We start from the raw sequence: 19,545 nt of genomic DNA, 5'->3' as shown, positions 1-19,545 counted from the left end.
TCCAAGCGCTCGAATTGACTTAGAGGTGGGTTCCAAGATACGTGAAACAGAATCCACAGATCTCCATAGTTGGATTTCACTTCACCTGTCACCGGCAAAAAATTGATAACGAAAAGCTCCAAAAAATTATTGAACTCGACATAAATTCATTCTTTTATGGGATAATTTGCCAAATGACTAAAATCTTAAAAGAAATTAAGTGAATAGCTATGATTTTGACATTATTGGAAAAATAACATTTAAGCTTCAATTGATCCGGTTAATCTTTTTGTTGGTATAAATTATCGGTAACAAATGAAAAAGAGATGACATCGACCACTGCATATCTGGCCCGCATGTAAGCATGTTCTTACAACATAGAAACCTTAAATGTTCTATTCCATATCACCAAAATAATATTTGACATCAACTCTATCTCAACCCCTACAATCTAGATACTGAACTTGATATCTTGCATATTCACATTGTTTTATCCATTTATTCATTTGCATTTTCATTATATAGATTAGGATTTAGCCATGTCTAGGTTGCATTTTGCATACATATGTCTCTATTAGGTATTGGAGTACCAAATGGAGTTCCTGGAGACATTTGGGTACATTTGGAGCTCAAGAGAGGTGATTAGAGTGATCTTTGGACGAGCACTGCCTGGAGCGACTTCCCGGAGCGACTACATGAAGTCGCTGTGACACACATCCCTGAGCGACCTTGCCAGAGCGACGTAGAGAGGTCGCTCGTGAGGAGACGACCCGGGAGCGATGTCTTCGGAGCGACACAGCCAGGTCGCTCGCGAAGAAACTACCCGGGAGCGACCTCTCGCAGCGACGTGCCGAGGTCGCTCCGCGTCTATTTGTTTGGGCGAATTCATGATTTCTCAAGGGCCTTTTGGTCATTTCATTATGAACGTTTTTACTTTTCAAAAACCTATGTTTTAAGTACCTTGGTAAGCCACCAAAAAACAATATCTTTTTCCAGAGAACAACCAGTGAAAACTTCTTTTGTTTCAGATTTGATTGCTCTCGTCTTGTGTTCTTGTTGATTTCTTATCTATTTCTCTACATGATTAATCTGAAATCCACCATGGGTTTAAGAGAAATCATGGAGATTAGTGAGTAATCACCTTTTGAATTCATGGGTTAGGGAGATCAAGGGTGATTAGGTTAGTTCTAGGATGTTTTAGTGTAGATCATTCTTGTTCCTTGCTAGTAGAGTATTCATAACGCATCTTATGAGTTGGCCACTCAAAAGTTGATCTTTAGACATTTCTCACCCATAAGGTGTTTGATGAAATGCCTGAGACAACTCTCCTAAGCTTTTAACATACTTTACCAAAGATATTTGTTGTTAAAGGTGTTAAGATAGCCAATAGACCTGTTAGTAATGATTGCTTTCATATTATTCAACCAAAGATATTTGATGTTTGAGATATGTTAGAAAATGAGCATTTATCTAGACATAGAGCTTGCTTAGAATTATGTGTAGGCTTAAGGTTGATAGTTTGATTGATCGTTTGCCATCCTTAGTTCGAAACTTGATCACCCAAGGTCTAATTCATATGCCCATGAGTTCTCTTTTCCTTTAGTAAAGAAAGTCATTTCATTTATCATTAATCATTAGTTTAAAAACCATCTAAATCATTGGTTGCACTTAGATTAAGTGAGTACTTGCATTCTCAGTGCTTTGATATCCCTCAGAACTGGTTCGACAATCACTATACTACAACATTTGCCTTAGGAGCCTTGAAAACTCCTAACATCAAATTGGCGCCGTTGCCATATTCTGAGTAGATTTAAACATTGAGATTTAGTCACTTGCTTGAGACTAAGTCATTTTAATTTTGTTTTGTTACTGATTCTTCTTCTTCACCTACTTTTCACTTTCAGGTGTATGAACTTGAGGAAGAGAGGTCCATCAAACCTAGTTCCAATAGTAGCAGACATCAGAGCTTTTGAGAGGGAGTGTGCTAGAGCTAGAAGAAAAGAAGAACAACAAGCCCACTTGCAGTGATTCGATATTGATATGGAAGATCAACCGCAAGGGGTAGAACACCAACCGTGGGCAGCTCGACCCATTGGTACTTATGACCGGCCCAACATTCATGGTCATAGACTGGGAATCCGAGCACCGGATGTGGCAGCCAACAACTTTGAGGTCAAGTCAGGACTCCTCAACGTGATCGAGAACAACAAGTATCATGGCTTGGCTCTAGAGGACCCATTTGATCACTTGGACAAGTTCGACAGCTACTGTGGGTTGTCAAAAACCAATGGTGTGTCCGAAGATGCCTTAAAGCTCAAGCTATTCCCTTTCTCTTTGGGGGATAAGGCACGTCAGTGGGAGAAGTCTCTACCCAGCGACTCTATCACCACTTGGGATGATTGCAAGAGTGTTTTCTTGGAGAAGTTCTTCTCTACTTCAAGAAATGTTAAGCTGAGAAATGAGATTTCCAGCTTTCAACAGAAGAACTTTGAAGGCTTCAGTGAAGCCTGGGAGAGATTCAAGGGCTACCAAGCTCAATGCCCACACCATGGTTTCTCTAAGGAGAGCTTGCTGAGCACATTCTACTGTGGTGCTCTTCCTAAGTACAGGGCCAGATTGGATACAGCTAGCAATGGGTTCTTCTTGGGGAGAACTGAGGAAGATGCAGAGGAGCTGGTTGACAACATGGTAAAGAGTGATGCAGTCTACAGTGGAGACCACGACAGAGGCAGTCGAACATATGATAAGCAGACGAGGAAGGAGTTGAAAGCTCTACAGGATAAGATAGACATCCTCCTTGCTGATAAAGCCACACAAGAGCAGCTGCACTTTGTTGGTAACCAAAGCCAAGAGACACCACCTGTTGTCCATGAGGTTGAGGGTTTGGAAGGTCAGGAAGAGCTGTGTTTCATCAACAACAATGGTAGCTGGTACAAAAAAGAGCCCAACTTTCAGTACAACAACTACCAACAGAAATCATATCCCAACAGCCAACAGAGTGGTTATCCGCCTCGAAACAACCAGCAAGGCAGCTATCAACCTTAGCAAAACCCCTCATCTGGTTCCTCTGCTCCTCACGAGAGCAGCACTGACACCCTGCTGAAACAAATCTTGGAGTCTCAGACTAGAAGTGAGAAGCATGTTGGTTATGAGTTGAAGAACCTTCATTCCAAGATTGATGGGAGCTACAATGAGCTCAACAACAAGTTCTCACATCTTGCTTCTACAGTCAAGAATTTAGAGAATCAGTTTGCTTCCATGAACACTCACCAGACTCGCCAGCAAGGATCTCTACCTGGAAAATCTGACCAAAACCCCAAGGAGGCCAAAGCTATCACCCTTAGGAGTGGTAAGCAGTTACCTCCTACAACCCTCACCAGGGATGCTGAGAAACTAGGTGAGGAGGTGGCCATCAACTTAGATGATGAAGTGGTAATTGTTGATGAGAAAATTAATGATGAAATCTTGGAGAAGATTGTGGAAGCCAAAGGTAAAGGAAAGGTGGGGGAAGAGAAGAAAACAGTGAAAAATGGTGAAGTTCTTGCTCCAACAAGTGAGAATTCTTTTGTTGCTCCTCCCTATGAACCCAAACTACCATTCCCTGGTAGATTCAAGAGGCAGCTGCTAGAGAAGTACAAGGCTTTGTTTGAGAAGCAAATGAGTGAAGCTCAGGTTGCAATGCCCATCATCGATGCTTTCATGTTGATTCCTCAATACAACAAGTTCCTGAAAGATGTTATAGCTGCAAAGAAGAAGGAAATGGAAAGCATGATGATTCTTACCCATGAGTGCAGTGCCATCGTCCAGAGGCTTGATGTTCCAGAGAAGTTAGAGGATCCAGGATGCTTCATACTACCTTGTGCTCTTGGACCTATGGTATTTGAGAAATGTCTCTGCGATTTGGGAGCTAGTGTCAGCGTGATGCCTTTGTCTGTTGCAAAGAAGCTTGGATTCACTCACTACAAGAAGTGTAGACTCTCTCTGGTGTTAGCTGATCGTTCAGTGAAGTACCCTGTGGGCATCTTAGAGGACCTACCTGTGAAGATTGGAAGGTATGAGATACCTACATATTTTGTGGTGCTTGAGATGGGTGAGGAGGTTCAAGACCCATTGATTCTTGGAAGGCCATTCTTAGCTACAGCAGGAGCAATTGTTAAGGTGAAAGAGGGCACGATTGATCTCCATTTGGGTAAAGGGCATGTTCTCCACTTTGACATCAAGGAGAAAATAAAGAAACCAACTGTGTTCGGGCAAGCCTTCTACATTGAAGAGATGGGCACACCTGCTGATGAGCACCTTGAAGAGTTACCACCCGAGGACGACGAGGAGGGAGCATCTCCCTCTACTCATTCCCCATAGAAGATAACCCACTACTTTCCCTTGTATATACCATTTCGTTTTTGCATATTAGTTTTCTCTTTTTGGGTATCTCTCTCTCCTTGACAACACAGAGACTGTGTCATTTAAGTTTGGGGGAGGTACCAAGTATTTGATCACGTTTACATTGATGATTTTGAGTCTCATGCATTGCATTATACATATATATTTGCATTAAAAAAAAATCATTTAGTTTGCATCATTTGCATTTCTAGGAGAGTCTAGAGCATATAGGTTGCATTTACTTGCATTGGGAGCAATGATTTGAAATGCCTTGTAAAGAACACTACTTTGCACCTGAGTAGCTTATGCACCTCTCAAAAAGACTTGTATGCTTCGAGCCTTGAAAACTCTTCCTGAAACTTGTTGATTACTGAAACTCAGTCTTTGAAGTCAACTACAACCTTATTTGAACTGAATGAACTTAATGCATCTTGCTCATGGTCCCTTGTGTACTGAATCATGGATATACACACTTGAGTTGTCACATCCTTTATGCCAATCTTTTTTTGTCAAACTCTAGTGGTACACCATTCCCAAAATTCCTTCCTCCTTTTAAGCTTTCATTATTTGATGAGTGAAACCTTTTTCGGAAAGCCTTACATATGCATAATGTTGAGAGTATCGGAAACAACAATGCTTGGTCTTCATTCTTGCTAGATTAGGCACTCTATTGTCTAGCTATAGGTGGGGGTGAGTGTGGTGACTATGGTTTGGAAGCATGAAAAGTTCAAAGGAAAAGAATAGACTCTTTGTGTTTAAATGGATAATCTTATTGGAATTAATAGATAAACGTCTAGCTCGAGTTTATGAAAAGTCTTGGCCCCCGAAAAAAAAAATATATATATAAAAAAAAAAGAGAAAAAGAAAGAAAAAGGGAGCTAGCAAAGTTGTTTAGAGTTAAGATTTGTTTAGAAGTTGAGAAAATCCTTTATAGATTTCAAAGAAAAAGAGTTTTATGTGCAAAGTATTCTTGGGATCTTTTGGTGAGAGATGGGAGTTGGGTTTGACATTGGGAAGTGATTGTGTAACCTGTATGTTTGGGAAAAGGGTAGAACAATGGAGATTGAGCATTGTATGCATGAGTTGTTCCCTTTCTTAGATACATTATGTGCAATGTCAAGGCTACTTGTTTTGAGAGTAAACCACTTTAAAAGATCATGGATTTTGAACCTCTTGACCCACTTGAATAAAAGCCTTCCCTTACTCAACCAAATGATTTGGACCAATTGACCATTTGCAAGAATTCACTTGATGCTATGCTTAATGAACTTGAGAGTTGGCTGATTTGCATGTGTGAATGCATGATGATGAGTGTAGGGATGAAAAGAGTTGAGATAGGCCTAGAGAAGCTAGAGTATAATAAGAGAGGGTGTACTAATGCTGAATTTAAATGTTGATTTGAGTGCTTTGTGTGTTTCTTTTGGCTATGAGCTCCCACCTTCAAACCTCTCTCCCTATGAGTTCTAGAAAGTTCACTTGAGGACAAGTAAAAGAATAAGTTTGGGGGAGTTGATATCTTGCATATTCACATTGTTTTATCCATTTATTCATGTGCATTTTCATTATATAGATTAAGATTTAGCCATGTCTAGGTTGCATTTTGCATACATATGTCTCTATTAGGTATTGGAGTACCACATGGAGTTCCTGGAGACATTTGGGTACATTTGGAGCTCAAGAGAGGTGATTAGAGTGATCTTTGGACGAGCACTGCCTGAAGCGACTTTCCGGAGAGACTACATGAAGTCGCTGTGACACACATCCCGGAGCGACCTTGCCAGAGCGACGTAGAGAGGTCGCTCGCGTTTCCATGGCGAGACGACACCCAACGAAGCCCGGAGCGACGTCTTTCGAGCGACACAGCCAGGTCGCTCGCGAGGAGACGACCCGGGAGCGACGTCTTCGGAGCGACACAGCTAGGTCGCTCGCGAAGAAACGACCCGGGAGCGACTTCTCGCAGCGACGTGCCGAGGTCGCTCCGCGTGTATTTGTTTGGGCGAATTCATGATTTCTCAAGGGCCTTTTGGTCATTTCATTATGCACGTTTTTACTTTTCAAAAACTTATGTTTTAAGTACCTTGGTAAGCCACCAAAAAACAATATCTTTTTCCAGAGAACAACCAGTGAAAACTTCTTTTGATTCAGATTTGATTGCTCTCGTCTTGTGTTCTTGTTGATTTCTTATCTATTTCTCTACATGATTAATCTGAAATCCACCATGGGTTTAAGAAGAATCATGGAGATTAGTGAGTAATCACCTTTTGAATTCATGGGTTAGGGAGATCAAGGGTGATTAGGTTAGTTCTAGGATGTTTTAGTGTAGATCATTCTTGTTCCTTGCTAGTAGAGTATTCATAATGCATCTTATGAGTTGGCCACTCAAAAGTTGATCTTTAGACATTTCCCACCCACAAGGTGTTTGATGAAATGCCTGAGACAACTCTCCTAAGCTTTTAACATACTTTACCAAAGACATTTGTTGTTAAAGGTGTTAAGATAGTCAATAGACCTGTTAGTAATGATTGCTTTCATATTATTCAACCAAAGACATTTGATGTTTGAGATATGTTAGCAAATGAGCATTTATTTAGACATAGAGCTTGATTAGAATTATGTCTAGGCTTAAGGTTGATAGTTTGATTGATCGTTTGCCATCCTTAGTTTGAAACTTGATCACCCAAGGTCTAATCCCTATGCCCATGAGTTCTCTTTTCCCTTAGTAAAGAAAGTCATTTCATTTATCATTAATCATTAGTATAAAAACCATCTAAATCATTGGTTGCACTTAGATTAAGTGAGTACTTGCATTCTCAGTGCTTTGATATCCCTCAGAACTGGTTCGACAATCACTATACTACAACATTTGCCTTAGAAACCTTGAAAACTCCCAACATCAGAACTTTATCCGAACCTCATCTCAAACCCTATATACTAAACCCTAACCAGTAAAACCATAAACTCAAATATAAACTCTAAACCCAAATAGAATGGAACAAATACATAGCATTGTATATATCGGTGAAATTATGAAATGTCTATAATTACATGAAAGCAATTAATGCTGATGTCAACCGTACCCTCTCACCTTCTAAATACTAAACCCTAAACCCAAATATAAACTCTAAACCCAAATATCAAAATCTAAAAAAATACATAATATTATGTAACATTAAATTATATTGTGTAATATTAAACTGTACAATATAGATCATATTACGATTTTTACATGTGCAAAAACATGTAAGAATAGTTAGAATTTAAAAAATTACAAACTATATTTATAAAAAAAGATTCTTTATTAATCGTCAAATGAAATGGGACATAATAATGTAGTACATTAACATAATATATCGTATTACATAATATGAATAAAACAAACATAATACATGTTATTTTACATTTTTATTCTAGAATTTAACAAAAAAATTATCCATCTTCTTCGCGATTTAAAAGATCCTTTGAAAATTGTCTTCTCTTCCGCGAAGCTCTTCTGTGAAAGAAGCTGGTGGGGACGCTCAAATCAGAAAATCAATTCACTTTCTACAATTTTACATACCAACTAACTAGGTGTTTTTCTACACCATGTGCAGTAAATTTTTTTTAAATCTAACTTATATTTAAAAATAAATTTTATTAAATATTATAGATTTTAATATTTCTTACTAATTTTTAATATATATTTGATTTATATTAAATTAATATGTATAAAACTAATAAAAATGATATAACATTGTATAATTATCAAAAATTTAGCATAAACAATATTTATAAAATTTGTATATAAAAAACTAATGATCTTATGATTAGATATTTAAATTTTTTAAAAAATGTATAAATTTTTGAAAGCTTTAGTAATACAAATTGTATAATTATACAAAATAATAATATTTCAAAATTTGAAATGTTATATATGAATATATTTATTTTATAGATGATGTATGAGCTATTACCATATTTAAAAAAAGTTTACCAAAAATAATATCAATATTAATGTAATATATGAATTATTACCATATTCTAATAAATTTGCCAAAAATATAAATCAACATTAAATGAAATTATCCATGTCATATTTTTCCGGAAGCCATGTTATCAATTTCATTAGCCATGTCATATTTGTTTTGTAAAATTGATTGTACAGATGACATGTGGCAAAATCACTTCGCAAATATAGTGCAGGGGATAATTGTTTTTTTTTTGATTGAGTGAATATGCATGGGATACAACTAACATTTGTGTAAATAATTATTAATGCAAATTTGTTTTTGTGTGCAGCTTGAGCCGGTTGCATAGAAAGATAAAATAGCAATATTACATAATATATACGATGTATAGGTGAAAGTTAGATCAATTGGTTATTGAACAAATTTGTGCTATACAATGCAATTTCCCTTCTTTTATTAAGTAAGACAAAAAAATCCACACTATCAGCTGAGTCAGTTGGTTGACTCTCGTGATTTTTCGGTCAATGTAAATGTAAGAATTAATCAAATTTTGAAGTTTGAATATTTAGTGACAAAAATAAGCAGTTGAGGTATGTGATAGACCGACTTGTTAGTCTAGGTATAAACTTGAAAAGTTCTATAATCTTATAATTGTTCTTATTATTCATGGAAGACCTCAAGGCCTATATTTATACTGAAATTTTTATTTTGTTATGAATGTTAAATGTATAAACACAATTTTTAGCAAGTGTTGAGGTATGAGAAGCCATTTTTCCACAAAACTATCAAATAGTATTGGTAAAATTCCTTAAAGATGAAAAACTATTAAGGAAATAAGGAATACATCCGTTTTTGCTGATAATATAAATATTTTTATTATTTTTGTTTGCAACTTTAACTGCTTCAAAAATTATCACGGTTACAATCTTTGTTTAACATATTCAAAAATTAGCGGGGTTAGCCTAGTGGTATTTGTGGGAGCTTCGGCTCCAATACGGTTTCGGGTTTGATTCCCACTGGCCACCCGGGTTTTTACCCTGCTAATTTCTGGGGTAGAAATCACGTGGCTGCTGCGGATCTCGTGGGATTAGTCGGTTGATCTCGGTCGCCGGATCCCCACAGATATCAAAAAAAAAAAAAAAAAACATATTCAAAATTGAAAAACTATAGCATTGGGATTCTTTTGTCGACAACACTATGTATATGGTTACCGGCGTCACGTCAAACAAAACTGGAAATTTGATAAATTAATCATCCAAGTTGGTACTACAGTAGTGTTATCTAAGCCTAGAGATTATTGAATACTTATATAGTTCCATTCCTGTATCATAATATTTTGGGAACCGACGAGATTGTCATGTAAGAATAGTGTATAGTATGAATAACGATACGAATCTAATAACTAATGATAGTACTAATTATAATTCATTATTGCATTTCCAGCGAGGCATGCACCTTAATACGATCTTTTAATCACGTTACTAGCTACGCCTATACATTTGCGTGTGTATACACAGTATACATAATAATTGTGTGTTGGCATCTCAGAACTTTTTTTTTCTTTTTTTGTACTTGGCATCTCATAACTTCATAGAATTGAAGATTATATTTATTAATTATACGTAAAACATTGAAAGTTCTTACAATATATTTTAACTAAGAAAAATATATATTAAAAGTATAAAAGAGTAAAAAAAAAAAAAGTATAAAAGAGTAAGAGATGAGTTTATAGAGAACTCACGAAAATTACATGTGACACTACTGAAATATGCATATTTATAAGTAATTCAATTATTTTAAATACTGAAGTAATCCCTTAAATGAATTGTATGAAAATATAATATTTTGTTGTTTAAAAACATCTAACAATATAGATGTTACTTTATCAAAGGATCCAATTTCGGTTTAATTATAAGCTTTATAATAAATACATTTTTCTGGTGAATTTTTACCACAGCGAACAGAAAGTACGCTGTTGTAGATGGAGAAATATAATAGATTTTGAGAATCTATGTAATACATTTTTTTGTAAAAATAAAGTATTAAACCTGGGTCTAATAAAGACACAGACCTAATTTTCAGGTGGGAGGTGCATCTCAGGACAGGCCTTCTCCCGGTTTTCATACGAAATAAACATCATTAGAAATAAACCTTGGCCTCATGTGTTTATTACATGAGTGCCATTTCCTAGGTGGCATCACCTAAGCCACTCTCAATAGCTTTTTAAAATAACCCTTTGTGAACTAGAATATTTACAACCAAATGCCATTGGACATATACATTATATAATATACTTTATTTACAATTCGATCGGTTTTGGTACCGCTGCATTACAATCCGCTTTGACATACAAACCGGAACTTTATGACAGGCGTAGAATCTGATGCAATTACGGTTGAAAAAGGCAACAAATATATCTCGACATCTATCCAATGAATTTTAAAAGGGTGAGAGTGGTTCTTCAACATTTTTTTAAACGGTTTGTTATCCTATTTTTTTGAACATTTTTTGAATCCAACATTTTATGAACATTTGTTTACTAATATCAAATCATATTATAATCATACTTTTTTGAAACCGAGTCAACTACTTATGAACATTTCTATGCAACATTTTCGAAATTTCAACTACTTCTTTCGATGATCATTTCTATGCAACATTTCAAATCGCTTAATTGGTCAAAGTTCAAAGGAAACACAATAATAATGTAAGCATATAAAAGGAAACAGAATTACAAATAATCGAAATAATTACCTTAATCGAAAGAAGAATATTCCTGATTTATTTACGCTTGACCATCACGCCAATTTGAATCACGCAATAACCAAATAAGGTAAGTGGAATATATGGGATTAAAGAGGAGCATTAATATTGGTATCGTCTATTCAATTTGGCGTGGAGAGTAAAAAACCTATGTGATGTGTTGATATAAATAGGAGAGCAATTCGTATCCATCTCCTCACCATCCCTCTTTCTCTAAACTCCTTAAGCAACTGATACAAGCAAACACAAAAAAACATATGGCAGGTTTTAACTCTGTTGCCGACTTGAAACCCTTTAAGACCATGTGGAGAGTGAAAGTGAGCATTGTGAGGCTGTGGAAGCAATACTCTGCTGCTGGAGGTCTGACCATTGAGATGGTTCTCATTGATTCCAATGTAAGATCGAAACAATATGATTTCAATCAAATAATTATATTTAGTTATTCTAACATGTATCGTTTTTTTATGTATAGGGAGATAAGATCCATGCGAGTGTGAAGAAAGAATTGGTTAACCAGTTCGATCACCAGCTTGAGCAGGGGAAAACTCTGACTTTCACTAATTTCTCTCTGAATCATTCGGTTGGCTCATACCGGACGACAAACCATCTTTACAAGATCAGTTTGTTGGCCACAACGCGTGTGAGAAGTTGTGAGGCTTTGCCTGTAGGTTTAAATGGTTTTACACCCGTGAACTTCCAGGAAGTTCTTGATGGTAGTCTTAACCCCGACTTTCTAATTGGTGAGGCCAGTTCATTAATATTATTTTGATTGCAACATTATTAACTTTTACATAGGTGTATTGTTGTGAATCATTAAAATACGTGTTTATAATTTTTTTTGAAAATTATATGTGATACAGATGTAATCGGACATGTTGTGGAAGTTAGCCATGTTGAAATGATTCACGTGAACGGAAAGGAAACCCAGAAGCTTTCACTTGAGCTACGTGATCTGGCGTAAGGCACCCTTATTTTTAAAAAATGATATTCATTTTTACATATATTTTTATGTCAGTATTTAAACATATGTCTTATAAAACTAAGAATTCAAATATATGTCTTCGTAGGGATGTCCGTCTTCCGATGGTCTTGTGGGGAAACTTTGCTTCGGATGTCACGAACGCTATACAGTTACGTGGTGAGGGTCGTGTGATCTTGGTGTTGAGATTCGGCAAGATTAAGGTTTGGAAAGGTATATTAAATGTTCACGTGGGTTTGGTTAATATTATAATTTTAATAGCATGGTTATTTTTGTTTGTAATCGTATAAGAGAAGCTTATTTGAATCTTTTAATTGTAGATGATCGTTCCGTTTCAAACGCTTACAATGTCTCTGATGTCCAGCTCAATCCCAACATGGCGGAGGTCGACGCATTTAGGGAAATGTAAGTTTTGCTTTAGGTGGTTGTAATATGGCAAAAACAATATTATAAATATTCATATTAAGGTTTGGAATTGCTTGTATTTGATGTAACTTATTATTCTAGGTTACCAGCTGATGAACTTCAATTGGCTATTGTTGAACCAAAGCCATTAACTGTGGCTTCTGGTGTCTCAGTGAAAGATGATTTTTTCATCCATACTCCAAGGAAAACCATCGCTGAGATGATTGAATGTCGTCAGGTAATATTAATAAGGAACACGATAGTAATTTAATGAGCACATGTTATAATTTTTATTCGACTTTAAATTATACTTTGCAATTTCCGTAGGTGGAGAAGTGTATTGTTATGTGCACCATTTCGGCCATTGAAACAGACATGGGGTGGTACTACTTAAGTTGTAAACCCTGTGACAAAAAAGTTATGTACATGCCCCCTCTTGTGGCCGGTGATCACGAAGATGATGACCTCCAGAGGTTTAAACTCTACTGCCCTAAGTGCAAGAGTTACGAACCTAAGCTCCTTCCAAGGTCAAAACATACATGTCTTCTATAACTTGTGATTAACTGATTGGTAATTATTTGAAATGCTAATCGAACAATGTATACTGTTCTTTTACATCAGGTACAAGTTGCATTTGGTTGTCCTTGACCATACCGGCAATTCCAAGTTTCTCCTATTTGACCATCTTGCTCTGCAGTTGGTCAATCAACCTTGCATTGAGCTAACCGTACCGATTACTGATGAGGTTATTGTTCTTTCCTCACTAAAGATGGAATTAATGTATTCATTTAAAGAGAAAACTTTATGACCAAGAACTTAATTTATATTGAAAATTGCTTTGGTTGATGGTTTAGGTACAGGACCCGGATGTTCTACCTCTGGCTTTGCAAAACCTGATTGGTAAGACCTATTTGTTCAAGGTTGAAATTATGCGAGAAAACTTTGTGTACAAGCATGACACCTTCAAAGTGAACAAGATAATCACTAATCTCGCTATTATCAATGAGTTTGACACACCCAAGGCCCCAAAGGTATATTCTCAAACGTTGTGAACTTATCAAAAATTGTTTATATTAAACTTTTGTGCATTACAAAAAGGAACCAAGCACGCAGATCAGTAGGGGCCATGAATATTCTGTTGTCTCCGACGCACCTGAGGTCAGTATAGGACTGTTCTTTAATTCACAAGGACTGTTATTTGTTTAATACTAACTGCGTTCTTTCTGATGTCCTCAGGGATCCTTAATGTTGTTGGAAGAAGGGTCGTCGCAGGAATGCTTTCCGAGTGATCTTACCCCTGCTAAGCGTCGAGGAGGACCTGCCGTGAATCTGGAGGAAGAGTTTGATCAGAACTCGGTTACAAAAACCAGCATCAGTACACGAGTGAAGAAGGAGAAGGTTGACAAAAGTGGCTAGGTTGTGAAACAATAAGATGATTTCTTAGAGGCTTTCGCTTTGTTTGGTTTTTTTAAACTTTATGCTGTTTCAGTTTATGTTTTCTAATCTTCTGGTTTTTGGATTTTTATATTTTTAACCAACGGTATTACTTTGCTGTATTACCGTTAAATTTTAATAGAAAGCCTCTTTTATTATTATAAGCGTCGGCTGTGGATCCTTTTTGGTGTCGGAAAAGAAAACATGTGTTTCCATTTAATCATATTAGCAAAAGAAGCTATTGTTTTCATTTAAAAAGGAAACTTGATGATCAAGTAAGAATGTATATTGTAATATACCTACCATTTAGAGTCTATTCACTATAACTTTCAAAGTTTAAAAAAACGGGATGGCAAATTGTGAAAACTGACCGAAAAGGAATTTCCGTTGCCATGAGTGTTACTATCCACTAAGGTAAGAAAACAATTTTTTATATCGTGGGTTACGACCAATATTGGTCCCGCAAACTATGTAGATTAAGGTTTATATATAGCTAGAGATGTCCAACATCTTTGAAATTGAAATACCTTTTAAATTCTCAACTATTTCTGACATGTTCGGGAATAGAATTTATATATCTCATTCAAATCTTTGATTGCCACCATGTCAATACGTAAAAAATACAAACCGGAATTATATTTAAAATATGGATACTGAATATTCTCAAGTTTAAAAAAAGTAATGAGTTAGGTTACGTAAAAGATCATTCAACTCATCGTATGTTTTAAATATTATATGTATATTTTCCTAATATTTTTCTGAATTTCCTAATAAGGCCGACTTAAGAGGGTTAATAACATTGATGGGATTTCCAAAATTGTTTTCGACCCCATTGGTGTTCCAGAAATTGATGCTTTACGATTGAGGTAATACATGCATTTACAGATTTTGTTAAATAATATTTTTAAAATTTCTACATGATCTCTTTTCTATTGCTCATAATAGGATTGCAAACGAAGACTTCTGAAGGTTGCAGTTTGGCAGCAGTTATTTTGTCTGAATGTTTAATTTTCTTTTGTTTTTTTATACATTGTTCTTTTAATATTTTATTAGACTATTGAGGATTTTTCATTTAATATTATATTTATAATTTACCCGCATGCAAACAAATATACAATTTAATGCTCATGACCATCGCGCGCATGTAAATTTATATTCACATACTAAAATTCCTAGGTATAAACCGTACTTTCTTACATATATTTTTTTCTTACTATGCCTATAATTTTAATTATGTCTACATATTAAAATTTATAATACATTAATAATTTTCTCGCTCCGCGCAGGGCGCGGGTTATCACCTAGTATTAAAAGTATAAAAGAGTAAAAAAAAAAAGAAGTATAAAAGAGTAAGAGATGAGTTTATAGAGAACTCACGAAAATTACATGTGACACTACTGAAATATGCATATTTATAAGTAATTCAATTATTTTAAATACTGAAGTAATCCCTTAAATGAATTGTATGAAAATATAATATTTTGTTGTTTAAACACATCTAACAATATAGATGTTACTTTATCAAAGGATCCAATTTCGGTTTAATTATAAGCTTTATAATAAATACATTTTTCTGGTGAATTTTTACCACAGCGAACAGAAAGTACGCTGTTGTAGATGGAGAAATATAATAGATTTTGAGAATCTATGTAATACATTTTTTTGTAAAAATAAAGTATTAAACATGGGTCTAATAAAGACACAGACTTAATTTTCAGGTGGGAGGTGCATCTCAGGACAGGCCTTCTCCCGGTTTTCATACGGACGTATTCGCAGCCGTGGTGAGCAGAACAATGTGACTTAATTTCCGCAGCAGGAGGATCGGACACATTCTCGTCCACTACCACTGGACCTGAAGGCCCGCTCGAATTTACGTAATACATATACATAAGATACAAGGACAACAAAAGTAATTAAAAGTTACAAATAGTTGTGTAAGGAATATGACTTAGATGACTATACATAATACCGCCCTCGTTCATGGACTGACAGAGAGGAGAAAGAGAGACCTAAACCCGGAACCGCAAAGGCAGCCGCTTCAACCGTCATTCGTTTCTGAATCGCTTCGAGCTCAGCTCCTGCTTCTACAAACTCTTTCACCAGATTACGATAAAACCCTTTGATCTTCTTCACAAGCCTCACGTAGTGTAGTCTCAGCCATCTCAGCTTCATCTTCCTTACCATCTTCTTCAACGAGAATCCACCGCGTGGCACACCAAGACGCACCACCTGTGACTTACGACGGCGGATATGAATCTTTCGGCGACTCCTAGGCCACCGGACGGATGTTGCGAAGACGCGAGGATCCATCTGGTTAACACCTAATATTGAAGGAAGAAGAAGAAGAAGAAGAGAGAAAATGAGAGAGAGAGAGAGAATGAGATTGTTATGTTTAGAGAGAAACATTGAGAAACCAACACATATAGATATAATATAAAATACACATACATGTATTCTGTGTATAGACGTTTTAATTTTGGGTCAGTACATGTGAGATTTTATGTAAATTAGTATTTTTCAAGGTCTAAAATCTGAATGATAAAATACTATTTCAATGGTTTTTCTTAGTACATGCAGTTTTTTATATAGTGGATATGGCCTATGTACCACGACACTTCGACGTAAAACTCAACGGGACCACACATTAAACTCATATGTTTTGTTTCTGATTCTAATTAATTAGCCCATATAGATAAGTTAAAAAGACATCAAAGCTGTCTAAAAAACCTATTTTACGATCAAATGCAACTTTTTTTTTTTCGGTAACCGCGGGTTTCCGGCGATCGTGGTCAACCGACTATTCCCGCGAGACCATGGCACTCCACGTATTCTTGGGATTTAACCCTAGCCCGGGTGGCCAACGCGAATCGAACCTGCGGGGAGCGTATTGGTTCTGGGCCTCAACTACCTCTTGGCCAACAGCGTTGGTTGATCAAATGCAACTTCATAGTTTAGAAAATAATTTTGGAACAAAACAGCATGTTTTAGCAAAAAAAAAACAGCATGTTTCCGTAATCTATATTAGAAATTATCGGGTTGCAACATATTGAAACCTAGAGGATTTTTATCGATGAGAAACTATTATTAAAAACAAAAATATTAATAATTTAATCATATTAAACTCCTAAGTAACTGAACTATATATATCTTGAGTAACGGAACTATTATTAAAAACAAAATATTAATAATTTAATCATATTACACTCCTAAGTAACTGAACTATTAAACTACTATTTATGTATTTCATAAATATTTGAGGGTTTTTAGCTGGTATATCTCTTTTTATTGTAAACTATACTTCATATTAAGTATCATTTTAACATTTTTTTTTGTTACAAAAGAGTATTATTTTAGAATTTTAATGCAACTTTCAACTTAATATTAATTACAAATGCATTGATTTTATAAATAATTTCATTTATCTCAAATATTATTGGTTGAATATGTATAACTAATAAGAGATTAAATGCATTTCAATCATTTTTTTAATTTGTGTGAAAAATATCAAAGTAATATTCTTTATGAAATAGAGATAGTACTATCTAATTATATAAAGAAGGGTTTAAATCCCTCCTGGTGATGCCAACAAGGATGACACGTCAGAAATAAGAAGTCTCCTGCGTTGACACGTCAGATACGCTCCGTATCACTTAAAGCTTTGTTCTGTCGGAACGGGCTTCACGTTGGCTTCGTCACGTACATAATTAACATATGAATCTATAATTATTATTGTTTCCGTTTGGGCTTTCATTTATATTTGTTGTTATTATTTAGCTTCATTGAGCCCATGTATAAAGAGCAAGTCATCTACTCAAAACGCTACGTTTTTGATTCTATAGTTTTATCCTGTCTTTTTTCTCAGCCGCTGCGATACCATACCGTACTCTAGGGTTTCGATCGAGATGTTTCATCTTCTTCCTACGGATTCAGCAATCTACCAGTTACAGATTCATCATCTTAAAGTCCTTATTATATCCATCATCCATGATCTACTTTAAATGCGAGATTCGCTCATGCAAGGCGGTGTATCTACGGGTATAAAAAGGTATGCTTCACTCATCTCAAAACCATCTTTCCAACAAGACTCCGATAGGAAACTAACCGGAAAGAACTCAAACAGCGGCGCTTCTGCGGTTTTCTCAGGTGTGAAGCTAGCTCAGGATCATCACGGGGCAAAAAGAACCCTATTCAGGTAACATTATCAAGGCCAAAGGCTATAAAGTCACTTTCTTGATTAAAAACATTGATTTTTGTTTCAAGGATAAGATGAGTTAGTGGAATCAAAGCCTTGCTTGATATTAACATAAATCGTTTATTGCTCAATGTTTGATCCCGTGTGTTTTTTTTTTTTTTGCAATCCAGATGCTATTTAAGAAGGCTAATCTAGCAATATAAAGAGAAGAGAAAATCGCTATTATAAGTTCCAACGGGTGCAGAAAGAGTATATTACTGAAGCTAATTATTAGTTTAGAGAAAGCAATGAAAGGTGAAGTTGTTCTTGGAGAGCACAACGTAGTGCCAAACTACTTTGAACAGTTTCAGGTATGTGTCTCTTCTATAGCTAAACAGTTGAGATAAGTTAGTTAGTCTCTTGACATGATTTTGGGTTTGTTATCAACTGTACGTTGAGTAAGTGTCTCTCAATACAATTTTCCAAAAAATAACTCCTTAAATGATTGTTAATTAAATCAATGCATCAAACACCGCAGCTTAGGTGGAGTCAACCAAAATCGTCCCGGAAGTGGCTCCAAGTATGGTGGTGTCCAGTAACTTAAGAGCGTAACACTTACTGATCTAAACGTATACATTCTCAACAATCCTCTGCAGGTGAAAATAAAATCTATACACTTTTCATAGACTCTCATGCGGCACAAGTTGGAAACATACATTAACTCATTGTCATATAGTCAGGCGGAGTTTCTTTGCTCTAGGAAAGTTGAGGCCATCGAAACTTGCAATGGGTGCTGCTATGTTTCGTGATCCCAAATGTTCAAAAAAAAAACTGCAGTGTGGACTATCATCCTTCAGCCGCACGATATGATTGCCATAGCTGCAATCGGTGCCGCCACGTGATACTCCGCCTCTTTGAAAGACTACTCATGGAGCTTGGGTTTAGAATAGCTGTGTTTGTTGTTTTCGACTCAGCATCTAACTTGCGATGGTTGTCTCAGATAAGACAGAAACAGCTGTATTGCTTTCGACTCAACCATGAAATCTAACAAATGTTTGTGCCACAGAGTTGACACTGAAATGGTAGGTTGCACAAAACTATTGTCTCCTACAACAATGCATACATTTTCTTAAACACATATTGCATTGTTATGCAGGGACAAGGTGGATGAGGGTGGGAGCAGTGTCGCAGAACCCATACGGGCGTTACCAGATCCTACGCCTATGAAGCCAAAGAGCATTTACGATTTTGAGTAAAACTCATAATAATGTGCCCTCTAATCTCAAGCAGCTCAATTGTCATCTACTATCTTTTAATAGATTCTGCTTCCAGTTTATTAATTGTAAGGCCTTTTAAATCTTCATCCTATACAATTATTTGGGTTTTTATTACAAATAAAAACTTTCACATCTAAATATGTTAATAATAATAACAAGACAGATTCGATCTCCTTATTAACTCTTCTGAAAAGTGAAAATCTACCAAAAAGC

The 19,545-nt window shown here is 35.8% G+C and overlaps 2 protein-coding genes, 1 long non-coding RNA gene and 1 other non-coding gene across 7 annotated transcripts; 2 read left to right on the top strand and 2 right to left on the bottom strand.

Annotated features, from left to right (window-relative positions):
- Positions 1-2,427: 2,427 nt before the first annotated feature.
- Positions 2,428-2,534, bottom strand: LOC125589537. The gene has a single exon (XR_007325719.1). It is a non-coding gene; the product is annotated as a small nucleolar RNA R71 (small nucleolar RNA).
- An 8,834-nt stretch (positions 2,535-11,368) lies between these two features.
- On the top strand, positions 11,369-13,866 carry LOC106431630 (replication protein A 70 kDa DNA-binding subunit C-like). The gene is made up of 11 exons (XM_048759707.1): positions 11,369-11,461; positions 11,539-11,806; positions 11,927-12,023; positions 12,134-12,258; positions 12,366-12,450; positions 12,553-12,688; positions 12,778-12,977; positions 13,072-13,195; positions 13,305-13,481; positions 13,549-13,608; positions 13,687-13,866. The coding sequence occupies exons 1-11, from the start codon at positions 11,369-11,371 to the stop codon at positions 13,864-13,866; spliced, it is 1,545 nt and encodes a 514-aa protein (XP_048615664.1).
- A 1,644-nt stretch (positions 13,867-15,510) lies between these two features.
- BNAC06G10520D lies at positions 15,511-17,412 on the bottom strand. The gene has a single exon (XM_013872458.3). It carries the CDS (start codon positions 16,288-16,290, stop codon positions 15,841-15,843), a length of 450 nt encoding a protein of 149 aa, XP_013727912.2. The 5' UTR covers positions 16,291-17,412; the 3' UTR covers positions 15,511-15,840.
- Positions 17,413-17,691: 279 nt separating this feature from the next.
- On the top strand, positions 17,692-19,470 carry LOC125588847. Of its 4 annotated transcripts, none has more exons than XR_007325033.1 (6): positions 17,694-17,929; positions 18,005-18,076; positions 18,247-18,426; positions 18,594-18,711; positions 18,796-19,137; positions 19,212-19,470. It is a non-coding gene; the product is annotated as an uncharacterized LOC125588847 (long non-coding RNA). The 4 variants fall into 4 exon arrangements; XR_007325030.1 differs by having other exon boundaries at positions 18,792-19,137; XR_007325032.1 differs by having other exon boundaries at positions 17,692-17,929; positions 18,028-18,076; positions 18,594-19,137.
- The last annotated feature ends 75 nt before the right edge of the window (positions 19,471-19,545 follow it).

The sequence above is a fragment of the Brassica napus genome, chromosome C6 (genome assembly GCF_020379485.1).
Source record: "Brassica napus cultivar Da-Ae chromosome C6, Da-Ae, whole genome shotgun sequence".
In the NCBI taxonomy this organism is placed as follows: domain Eukaryota; kingdom Viridiplantae; phylum Streptophyta; class Magnoliopsida; order Brassicales; family Brassicaceae; genus Brassica; species Brassica napus.
The sequence above is the reverse complement of the archived record's forward strand: the minus strand, read 5'-3'. Positions and strand labels throughout refer to the sequence as shown.

Excerpts from the sequence above, each read along its gene's own strand:
- LOC106431630 (XM_048759707.1), top strand. The coding sequence starts at position 11,369 with ATGTGGAGAGTGAAAGTGAGCATTGTGAGGCTGTGGAAGCAATACTCT. Across the intron at positions 11,807-11,926 it reads TAACCCCGACTTTCTAATTG|ATGTAATCGGACATGTTGTG; the intron begins GTGAGGCCAGTT and ends TATGTGATACAG. Across the intron at positions 13,609-13,686 it reads TTGTCTCCGACGCACCTGAG|GGATCCTTAATGTTGTTGGA; the intron begins GTCAGTATAGGA and ends TGATGTCCTCAG.
- BNAC06G10520D (XM_013872458.3), bottom strand. The coding sequence starts at position 16,290 with ATGTTTCTCTCTAAACATAACAATCTCATTCTCTCTCTCTCTCTCATT.